The sequence below is a fragment of the Megalopta genalis genome, chromosome 3 (assembly GCF_051020955.1).
Source record: "Megalopta genalis isolate 19385.01 chromosome 3, iyMegGena1_principal, whole genome shotgun sequence".
Taxonomy (NCBI): Eukaryota; Metazoa; Arthropoda; class Insecta; order Hymenoptera; family Halictidae; genus Megalopta; species Megalopta genalis.
In genome coordinates, this window is record NC_135015.1 from 29,748,248 (window position 1) to 29,760,569 (window position 12,322).

Here is a 12,322-nt window from a genome sequence, read left to right on the forward strand (position 1 = left end):
CTCGAATTGTATTGGCTTCTCTTCCGAGGGCTCGAGGTCCATTTTTGTTTCCACAAGCTGGGCGTTAGTTAGGGAAAATTTATTAGGTCTACCGGAAAGTTCTGTCCGATAGTGTCACTTCAAGTTTCAATCCATATGCACATGTTGATTTGAGACATATATGACTGTCTCTCTTTATCATTGCATTTACACACATGTACTCTCCTAAATAAACTGAAACGAAGATGTCTCATGTCATTATTAAGCGAGACGCGATCGTGAAAACATGGCTACCGATGATAATGCCAGACCACATGCTGCTTCGGCGACTCGTCAGAAAATCGCAGAGCTAGGCTGGGAAATTCTGTCGCATCCGCCATACTCCCCAGACCTAGCACCCTCCGATTATCACTTGTTTCTCTCTTTGCAAAACTTTTTACAGGAAAAAAAATTCAAAACTGAAGCTGACGTCAACCAAGCACTAGTTGAGTTCTTTGCCTCTAAAAATAAATCATTTTAAAAAAATGGCATTTACAAGTTGCCATCACGCTGGCAAGAAGTCATAAGTAACGATGCAAAGTATATTCTACAATAAATGTTATTGAATGTATGAAAATTGTGTTATATTTCAATTTAAAAGCGGACAGAACTTTCCGGTAGACCTAATACTATAGTCGGAATAGTAATCGAACGCTCACCTGAGACTCCGTTAGCTGAAGATGGCACAAGAGGACGGCGACCAACGCGGTCGCCAATTCTCTTATCAGCATATTACTGTAACAGAAAGAAAAGGATCATTTTAATACGCTATTTTCACTTTGAAGTGCATTTTTGGTCGATCTTTCTCATATGATTGCATGATAAAATGCATTGTAATTTTACATATTTCTTCAGATGCATTAAAAAAATTCAGATAAATATTATATTTACACGTGTATTATACATTTGGTCATACAAGTTTTTTTTTGTTTTTATTATTAAGCTATGAAACCCCCTACGGGGTTATTAGCAATATATTTTGTAATATATTATTACAAAATTACTGTTACATATACAATATATTATACAATATTATTACATATTACTTTGGACACATGTAAATTTATCAAGTACTGTACCTAACGCTTAAGGATGAATGTCGCGCTTCTTAAGGAAATTAAAAATTATTAACAGTGGTTGAATGTATGGTTTACATGAAAGGGAGAAAGAGAAAGCATAGCATTATATTGTAAGGTTGTTTTCAATGTAGAGCTTGTAAGATTAAATAAGTCAGATAAGTGAGTGCAATGTATTTTGTTAATAAATTTAGTTTTCCTACTATAAAAGAACATTTCGCCGCCATCGATATTAACAATTTCCATTATTTGAAATTTTAATCACCCTCTAAAGTCACTACTTCACACATTCTTGTTAATGTGTTCGTCAAACGTGTGTGACGCTGACTTGGTAAAATCTGTAACTCAGAATTATGAATTTTTTTTTTTTTTTAAGAGATTGTACACATTAGTACACATTATTAGAGGTGGATGAACTGCATTAGGGATGACCGAATATTCGATAATATTCGACCGAAATAATTGTTATTTAATTGTTATATTAATTATATTACATTAATTATTATAATTGTTATAATAAATAATTGTTACAGGGATGGTTTACTGAAGAGAAATTCTTAGCGTTGGATCTTAGGCAAGATTGCTTCTAAAAAGTATTAGAGAGAAATAGATAAGAGCGTAATATAATATTAACTCAGAGTCTACCAGATCTTGTTGATAAAATTTTTCCCGAACCTAAAGAAAGAGTCTCTCGTAGCCCAAGAAACTACTCAGAGAATAGAAAGCGTTAAAGAACAACTAAGAAAATAGCGTTTTTCCAGGAACAATTTTCTTTTAGAAAAACATTCGTCCCTACATACTTTCACTGAATAGAGTCTAATAACACAGTCTGAATAGCGTTAAAAAATAAAATACCAACGCACAGATCAAATGTGAAAGTGTTTTAAGTAAGGTGTGGCCGCTGAACTTCGTCTGTAGGCAGCGGATCTTCATTCTAATTCTAAATCCTACTTAACTCTCACTTCTCGAATTGGCAATTAAATTTCTCGAATTGTGCACACTTACATTCGTAACTGAACTAATTATACTATTAGTTACTATTATATTATTAAATTATTAAATTATTAAATTATTAAATTATTAAATTATTAAATTCTTAAATTATTAAATTATTAAATTATTATATTATTATATTGTTATATTATATTATATTCTTATATTATTATAATATATTATACTATTACTTATTACTATAATTATACTATTAGTTAACAACTCGTGTTATAATGTTATATAATAGTATATATATATATATATATATATAGCATGCGTAATTAATGGCCTGTTTATACCTGTGTCTTATCTCTTTTAGACACAGGTATAAACAGGCCATTAATTACGCGTGCGACCAGTGACATTCTTACGAGTGGAAAAGTTTCCACTCTAAATGTATCAATTCTATAAAACCGTTCTAAAATAAACACACGCTGGATAGCCATAGCTTGTAAAAGTCATCAAAAAGCTACCAAAGCCGAAGACGACAAAATTATAACCTAAACAAAAGAATGACGAATGCGAACGTAACGCTATCTATCGGCGCGAGCCGAAATTACTTTCTTGCCAAGCCAATAGTTACAGCGCAAGCGCCGGAAACCTCGAATTAGCCGTAGGCTAACGAGCTTCGCCGGCCGTAGCCGAAAGGAGACGAAGTGTCGTGGCGCTCGTTAATGTGTAACGGTACCCGCGGATCCTCGCGTACGAAACGTGTAATTAGGTCATTCTTCTAGTCGCCGATTCGGTCACGGATTCGTCGATCCCCGATCTCCGGTTGCACCGTGCAGTAGCATCGAACCGGGCGTGCGTAGTCATTCAACATTCAACGAACGTGACGGTCGCTCGACCGGGGCCGGAAGACCCGTTAGCCGGCGCAATCGACAGGAAGTCTGCATCGTCTAAGCTGGCCACCAAGCCGACGATTACGATTACGGGCGCGGGAGATCTGGGGGCCCGGACTTGACATAGAGTAGATATGTACAGGGTTCCCCGGAAAGAATCATCCGATTTCAAAAATTTATATTTTAAAAAATTACACACAGAAAATTATAATTCAAACGCGAATATATTCGTGGGAAATGTGCGAGTTTTTGTTTACAAGTGTTCAATATGACTTCCTTTCGTTACACGTATGATATCATTGCGATATGAAAGTTCTTGCCAAACACGGTGTAACGTATCTCTGGTAATTGTTTGTACAGCATCGCAAATGCGTTTTTTCAGTTCATTTACACTCGTAGGTAAAGGCGGTACAAAGACAAGATCCTTCACAAATCCCCAAAGGAAGAAGTCGCATGGGGTTAGGTCGGGCGATCTCGGAGGCCAACTGTGTAGAACCATATTATCGGATGAACTGCGACCAATCTAACGGTTTGGTAGTTCCGTGTTAAGAAAATTCCGAACCTCCAAGTGCCAATGGGGTAAAAAGTAAAACTCGCACGTTTTCCCGTTATATTCGTGTTTGAATTATAATTTTCTGTGTGTAATTTCTTAAAATATAAATTTCTGAAATCGGATGATTCTTTTTTCCGGGGAACCCTGTATTTGTGCTCCATCGAAGCGTACACCGAACGCGAACGCGAGCTGGCGCGATGAATACGCGCCACCTCCGCCAGGTGACTGTCGATAATCGAACGGAGAGTTGGTATAACGGTTTCCCGCGGCGATCTCCTTCGCCTCCTCTTCTCCATCGGTCGAGTACGCTCCGCTGTTTATAGGCGGTCTCGACCGGGAACAGAAGTCATTGTCCTTCCGCTCTGCTGTTTATTTCGATAACATTTCAAACGGGATTTTAAATGATGGTAGGAGGCCAGCCACGCTGCCGAGGCTCACTGAGCTTGCCGCGGCCTACAAGATGGCGGCCGGACTGATAGTTTCGGGATATGTGGGTTACCATGTGACCCGGCCGATAGAGCCAGCTCGCGATTTAGTTTCGTCTACAGTCGCTGTAGAAAGTCTGCGCTCCACCGATTTTCGACACTATTATTTCGTTGAGTCCTGCTATCCGAATGGAGACGTTTTCTTTATCTTATACACTGTTACTTCCATGAAATTTGAATCTATGTGTGTTTTTAATACTTCTGTGCCACGTGTAGCACCGCTGCTTATTTAATGCGCTACAAAAATATGATACAAAATTATGACAAATTTAGAACTGAAGAATTAATTTCCACCACAAGAGTGGGTCATTATAAGGGTCATTATAATTATATAAGTAATTATTATAAGTAATTATATAATTATATAAGTAATTATAATATGTAATTATATAATTATATAAGTAATTATAATATGTAATTTATTATATTTATATATATTATATATTATTGTATATTACAAGTTTTAGTAAAATATCAAATGCTCGGTGCGAAGAGTCGAATTAAAACAACTCGGCGCGGAACGTGATAATAGAGTTGTTTTCGTTATCTCGACACCCTCCACAAAGATAATCTCGACACCCTTATTTTTTAAACTAAGAAAAAACCAGTGATCGTTGTCACAACTTCTAAAACATCTAAAACTTCTACAACATCTTCTAAACTATTTTTATTATATTTTATAAGATAATCGTATCTCTTTTTCCCAAATTGTCCATTTTTGTGCACAATCTGAGCGTCAATTAGGGAGAATTTACTGTATATCTATACTAATTCGACAAAGCGTGAGATGTATCCTTATACGCCACGATCTTCAATAATTCCTGTCAAATGTCATTCAGATTATATTGCTTGTATTTATGCTATATGCATTCATATTATAAATCACAGAGACGGTTCAGAAGCCAATCAGTGTAAGTCCATACGAGTCCGCTTTGAAAATGAGTTAAGCAGTGCAAACACAGCTTTATCATAAGATCTTCCGGTCGATAAATCAATATAGTCGACTTCTTCATAAATAAACAATAGATAGCAGCAGTTATATCTACCTCGCAATGACTAAACAAAATTGTTCAAAGGGAAATGATTTTTCTAAAAGAAACATTGACATTTTGCTGTTGTTTCTCCTCTGGTTAAGTTCATTCGTATGTCTTCCTTCCAATAAAAATTGTGCTTTGTATAATTAGTGGCGTTGTTATTTTCGTAGAGCTGATTCACAAAGTCCGCATTTATCTCAATTTTAAGGTTAATGGACTTAAATCGATTGCCTGAAGCAAACTCTCAGAAGTTGATTGGTTGACTGACACTGTTTTCTAGCGAGAACGTTTTGATTTGAACTACCTATTGAAGGTTTTGATTTAATTATTCCACTCTTTATGGTGAGCTTTTGATATTTAGTTTAATAGATAATATTATTATTATTATTATTATTATTATTATTATTTTATTATTATTATTATTTTATTATTATTATTATTTAGTTATTAACAGTATAATAATATGTGTAATATATATAATATATTATTAATAGTTATTATTTTTATTTATTATTATTATTATTATTATCATTATTTTACTTTTAATATTTCTTATTTAATAATTGTCTACATTGCATATGTGATTATTTAAATAATATTTGAATGTGTGATTGTTTAAATAGCATTCAAAATGAAGTCTTCGTTACAAGAAAATTGAAAAAAAGTTTGAATCCATTTGCTAATTTGGAAGTTAATAACTAATTTTACCATATTTTATGCCGCCTTAAAAACTGTGGTCACGGATGCATGTTCAGTAGGGTAGCAACTTATCCTTAGCGCGACTTTGTTTGCGAGTTATTAACGAAAAAGAGTGACCAATGAGAGGCGAGATCAGCTGGCGCGAGACGGCCGAGCCAACGAACGCACGAAGCCTAGTTCCGCTTATTGGCTCGGCCGCCTCGCGCCAGCCAAGCTCGCCTCTCATTGGTCAGCGTTTTTCGTTAATAACTCGCAAACAAAGCGGCGGATCGCATTTTCGCTGAGGAAAAAGTTGCTTCAAATAACCTCAGGAATCGCCCTTTCGCGGGTGTTAACATAATTATGGGACACCCTGTATTTAAACCTTACATTTTGATTTTGTACTACTAGTACATATATTTAGAAAAATATTAAGGGAAAAGTTGCTTCGAATTACCTCAGGAACCCCTCATTTTCATGATTCTGAATCGATCGAATTGTCTACGCGCATTTGCCCTAATCGCGCAGAGCTGCGCAGCCGAATCGCGCGAACCACGAAAGCCGGCGAAACAGCGACGGGGTAGGGAGATTAAGGTCGCGTTTCTTGTTGTTTGCAGAAGTAAATTGGAATTACTTACGGGCGCGATCGGATGGATTAACCCCGTTTTATCGGCGGGGCCAGTTGCGGCGCGGCGGTGCAACGTCATTAAATAATAACTCGCTGTCTGCGGAGATTTATGACGGCTCTCGGTTACGCGGCGAAGGTATGCAACCGGTGTGCCACAATTCAGCCGCAGAAACCGTAAGGAATTTTATGGGAACCGGTGTACACTCTATACAGAGTAGAACGTTGCCTTCCGCGTGTTTTTCATCTCTCACGAAAACCAGCCGATTCTTACGCATGCACAACGACTGGGATCTCTCTCTCCCTCTCTTCTCTTTCTCTCTCTCTCTCTCTTTCTCTTAGGCGTGTGCGTTTTATTATTCATTCATTCGTTCGCGGGCTGTTGCGAGCGCTCTCGCGACTTGTGAAACTGTCGTTCGGTCTCGAGACGATTTCACTTTCTGTAATTATTTTCTCGCGTTTCGGGCTCCCCGATCGGCCTCGCCGACAAGCGACATTTCGACACTCGCATGGATATTCGTTGCGGTGCACGTAGACGAGATTCAAGTAGGAAGGAACTCGTCGATCACCGTACTTCATCAATCTTGAAGATGTTGCGAAGCATGTATTGGGTCGCTCGAGAAGTTGTTCCGCTTTCGTCAAAATTTCGTTTTCTAAGGGTGTTAACCCTGGAACGACCTACTGGGGATGCCGGCGATTTTATAATATGTGACATAATCTATAACATATTATATTATACAACTTATAATATGTTATATTATATGATATAGTCTATAGCATATCATAATATATTATATAAAGTATATAATATTTTATTATATATTTATTTTATATATATATGATATTATTATATAAATATTATTATATTATAATATATTATACAACCTATAAATATGTACACATATATATCATATAATTATTATATAATATTAGATAATATATAATATAATTATACTACAATATATTATATACCTACATGTATATATATATATATATATATATATATATATATATATATATATTTATCATTTATTATTAAATTAATTCCGAGTATGCTGCAATAACGAAAGTTCATGTGACTTGTCCTCTAAACCTAAGTCTGTTCGCAGTACGGTAAATTCTTCCTAATTTTCCTTCAGCGAAAATGAATAAATAAAGGTAAATAAAATGGAAAATTTGGGAATAGGAGATATGATTATTCGAGCCTTGTAGCTCGTTTTTTTATAGTTGTTGACAATTCGTAACTATAAAAACGAACCCCAAGACTCCAATAATCGTATCTCCTCTTCCTAAATTGTCCATTCTTGTGGACAATCTGGGCGTCAACTAGAGAGACATTATCGTATTTGCAAGTATTTATAAAAAGACATTGTACCGAAACGATATACTACCGTACTCCCACTGGCGCATAGAATATTTTAAGAAGAAGTAACAAAATTTGTCAAATTCTAAGGATTTGCATCTCCTTCTACGAACACTCCTCAAATACCTAACAATCGTCACCACTTGCAAACAACATAAGCGTCAACAATAGGAAATCAACAATGCATTCGAGCGACCGAACAACGAAACAGAGAAGACTAAACGACAGACTCTCTCTCTCTACTCTCGACGGCACGACATCCACGGTGTCTTTTCCCCGTCGATTCTATGGGACAATCATGGCCGATTAGGCGTTCCGCGGCGCAGCCATGCGCGGCAGATGAGGAACAATGGAGCGTTGCATAAAGCCGAGCGCGTCTAACGGCGTTGAACTCTCCTCGTCGCGAAGTACGAATATGTACAACTTTCGCGATATACTCCGTCGCGTCGACGGGACCGGGACGCGTCGTGGGTGCACGATGATGCATTTCCCACGAGTTCGCTCGTCCGATGCGCGAGGAGAAGCGGTTGCGTCACCTGTGTGTCTCTCGTAATTAGCAGCGAGTCGCCTACCTGCGTGAACCCGCGTGCTAGCATCTAAGTACATACGCGCATCCCTGGGCCGAGATGCACGTGCAATCCGATCGATGCGATCGCGGATTCCCGACGGTTTCTCGATCGGGACCGGCCGCTGGCACAGCTTGCGCAATAACTCGTTCTCCGGTGCCGGAGTCTTTAAAAGTCGCTGATCGACGAGCCGCACGCGACGCGCATCTTAATCCGACGTTTAATCGCCGGATTTCGTCCGCGCCGATTGCTTCTGGTCTGGATTCCAATTCGGGATTACGCTTCTTCTGCCGTTTGTTTTTAACGGACTTCGGCTCGCTGGTAATGGGGCGACAAAATTGATCTTCTATTTTGCATAAATCAAGAATAAAATTAATTCACGTGGCGTATATATAATTATATATAAAATATTATTTAAATTTATATACATATTAAATGTATATTTATAATATATAATGAATAATAATATAATGTATTATAAATTATATATTTAATATGTATAATTTATAATTTATATAAGAAGTATTATTATAATTCATAATAAGAATGCTATGCTCATATAATTTATATATATAAGAAATATTGTTATAATTTAACGGATATTTTCGGCTCGCCGGTAATGAGGCGAAAAAATTGATTTTCTATTTTGCATAAATCAAGAGTAAAATTAATTCACGTATATAATATAATATTATATATAACATTATATATAATATTATTTAAATTTATACATATTACATGTATATTTATAATATATAATAAATAATAATATAATGTATTATAAATTATATATTTAATATGTATAATTTATATAAGAAGTATTATTATAATTCATAATAAGAATGCTATGCTCATATAATTTATATAAGAAATATTGTTATAATTTAACGGATATAATTCTTGTTGTATTGATAAATCAATTTAGTATAAAATATATGTATATCTTAAATATAATAATACTTCTTATATAAATTATAAATTATTATTGCTATTATAAATTATAATAAGAATGCTATGCTCGTATAATTTATGTAAGAAATATTGTTATAATTTAACGGATATAATTGTTGTTGTATTGATAAATCAATTTAGTATAAAATATATATATCTTAAATATAATAATACTTCTTATATAAATTATTATTACTATTATAAATTATAATAAGAATGCTATGCTCGTATAATTTATATAAGAAATATTGTTATAATTTAACGGATATAATTGCTGTTGTATTGATAAATCAATTTAGTATAAAAAAATATATATATATATCTTAAATATAATAATGCTTCTTATATAAATTATAAATTATTATTACTATTATAAGTTATAATAATACTTCTTAATGAATAAATAAAGTTTCCAGTTTCGGTGTCATTAATTAAATAACTTTGATATTGTGGGAATATTTGGCGTTCATGTACGGCACTTAACGCGTTCAAGGTATAGTTTGAATAGGCGGCTTTGTTTCACTTTCGTTGAAAGTGCACTTTGTAGCTATTTGATTTTATGCAAAATACATACATTCAACGCGGTCTCTTTTTTAATTTGCTGGAAGCGCTAACGAACAAAGAGACGTTTCATTAAGCCAGAACCTGTTGGAATTCGCCCACGAGATCGTATATTTGCATAAATTTCTGCAACGCAACAGCAAATTATAACAACGTTGCGTAGCAAAACAGACGATTACCAGGCTGCGATTTCCATTTATGCGCAGAAAAAAGAAAATTTTAGTAGTTCTCGTACAGAGAATATGCTGTATATGTAACAAAATTTTGCGTTTCTATGGCATATTTTTGTGACACATTTTTATGACAAATTTTCGTAGATTTTTATGACAAATTTTCGTAGATTTGTATGACAAATTTTCGTAGCATTTTCATAGCATTTCCATAGCATTTTCATAGGATTTCCATAGCATTCTCATAGGATTTTCATAGCATTTTCATTTTGCTTTCGCCGCAAGAAATATCGTACGCCCATAATAAATATATCCGCTCCTTCTCTAATTTCCTTCTCGTGCGAAGAAAAACGTTGCTCGCGAACTGAAGAAAATAATTGCGGCAAACAAATGTTCGTTTTTGGGCTAGAAAATCATAGCGGAGAAACGCGGGTATCACGCGCGGCTAATTGGAGTATATCAAATTAAGCCTGTTGCTATGGGGCAACAGCTCTTTCCATCCTCGATTTGCATCGAGCCCATTAGAATCGGCGGATGGCCGAGTAATAAGGCGAACGAGCAATCACGGTGTTAGAGGTGCACTCCTTTATACACAATGGAGAGTCAATTTTGAAAAGCGGTTACAACGTGATGCTCAAACAAGGGAGCCGAAGGAAGCGAGTAAAAGCTAATTAAACCGCAGAGTAATTGACGGCTCGCGATTCATTGGGATTCATCGCGATAATGGGCCGCGACGTTCCGCAAAAGCGCAAAGAAGAGTAATGCTTGAAAATTGACTGCAAGGCGATGCGTCAACGAAGCGAAAGGAAGCGAATATGGTCAAAGTACCTATTATGAAACACCGATCAATTGTGGTCTCTATTTGAAACGGTAGCACAAATAATAGAATAAAAACAAGATGGAGCATGTGAAAGTGGATGTAAAAATTCTACCGATATTTTTCAACATTCTTTTTTATCTATTTATTCACGCAAATACTATAATGTAGCAATCAGCTGTAAAAACAAATGTTTAAGGTAAAAGTACCTATTTTGAAACACCGATCAATTGTGGTCTCTATTTGAAACGGTAGCACAAATAATAGAATAAAAACAAGATGGAGCATGTGAAAGTGGATGTAAAAATCCTACCGATATTTTTCAACATTCTTTTTCATCTATTTATTCACGCAAATAATATAATGTAGCAATCAGCTGTAAAAACAAATGTTTAAGGTAAAAGTACCTATTTTGAAACACGGATCAATTGTGGTCTCTATTTGAAACGGTAGCACAAATAATACAATAAAAACTAGATAAAGTATATCGAAGTGGATGTAAAATGTCTATCTATATTTTTGAACATTGTTATTTATAAATTCACTCACACAAATGATTAACATCATTTGGATAACAATCAGTTGTGAACAAAGAATGTTTATTCGAATGCGGATGTTTCTAAGCAAGAAACATTAAATAATTAATTAATTAATATTGGATATATGTTCCGAAAGGTCGCATTAACAGTCAAGTCATTGGCGATCACTTCTATCACTTCAAACGATTTAAGTTTATCATCCTATATCTCTTTAAGACTATACATATACATATAAGACTATATATAATAAATACATATTTTAGTCAACTATAATTAAGTTAAAATGTGTTGAGACAGGCTGTAACTTTAAAAAAACTCTAAAACATTTTCAATCTCCTTGTAACTATTGAAATTGCATATTGCGCACTTCAACTTTTTCATTGTCTCGGTTTATGGAACACGGGAACATGCTACGGAAATTGTGCACCATAATAGGTACACGTTCTTACTTGTCTATTTTATTCGTATTACTTTATCTTCATATCCAATAAATATTTGAAAGTTCCGCACGTTATCTGAAAACATCAATCTATCGGACAGTAGAGAAAATATTCATCAATAAAGTATATACATTCAACAATAAATAATATAAAGTATTCCACAATAAATAACATAAAATATTCAACAATAAATAATATAAAATATTCAACAATACCAATATAATAATAATAATTCAACAATACATTTGCAGTTGTAATAAAATCGACGATAATCTTACACCCCTTTAAATGCTAACTAACATTCGAAGAGTGGGGCCTGGGTCCATCAGGACCCAGAGTATAAATATTGTCATCTGACTGTCTCTCAATTATGAAAAAGATTCATACTTATACAAAAGACATCGACGTATAATTTAAATGTTTTAAGTCGTGCGATATAGATAAGAAACAATGTAATTTGTCGAAAACTTTAAACGTCACTTTAATGTGCACAGTAATTGACCCACTACGCGGTTATATTTTTCATAAGAAAAAGTCCGCCGTTTTCGAGTGTTAAACGGCGGAAAAACGACGCCTCAACCGGAGAACACTAAAAAGAGTAAATTTTAAAA

The 12,322-nt window shown here is 34.9% G+C and overlaps 1 protein-coding gene across 2 annotated transcripts in view; it reads right to left on the reverse strand.

The window, feature by feature from the left end:
* The window catches only part of uif (sushi, von Willebrand factor type A, EGF and pentraxin domain-containing protein uif), a 106,337-nt gene that overhangs the window by 61,633 nt on the left and 32,382 nt on the right, over positions 1-12,322 (reverse strand). For both annotated transcript variants that reach the window (XM_076520535.1, XM_076520534.1), the window contains exon 2: positions 678-753. In XM_076520535.1, the coding sequence (XP_076376650.1) occupies positions 678-749 (72 nt within the window). In that variant the 5' untranslated portion in view covers positions 750-753. The remainder of the gene's footprint in view (positions 1-677; positions 754-12,322) is intronic.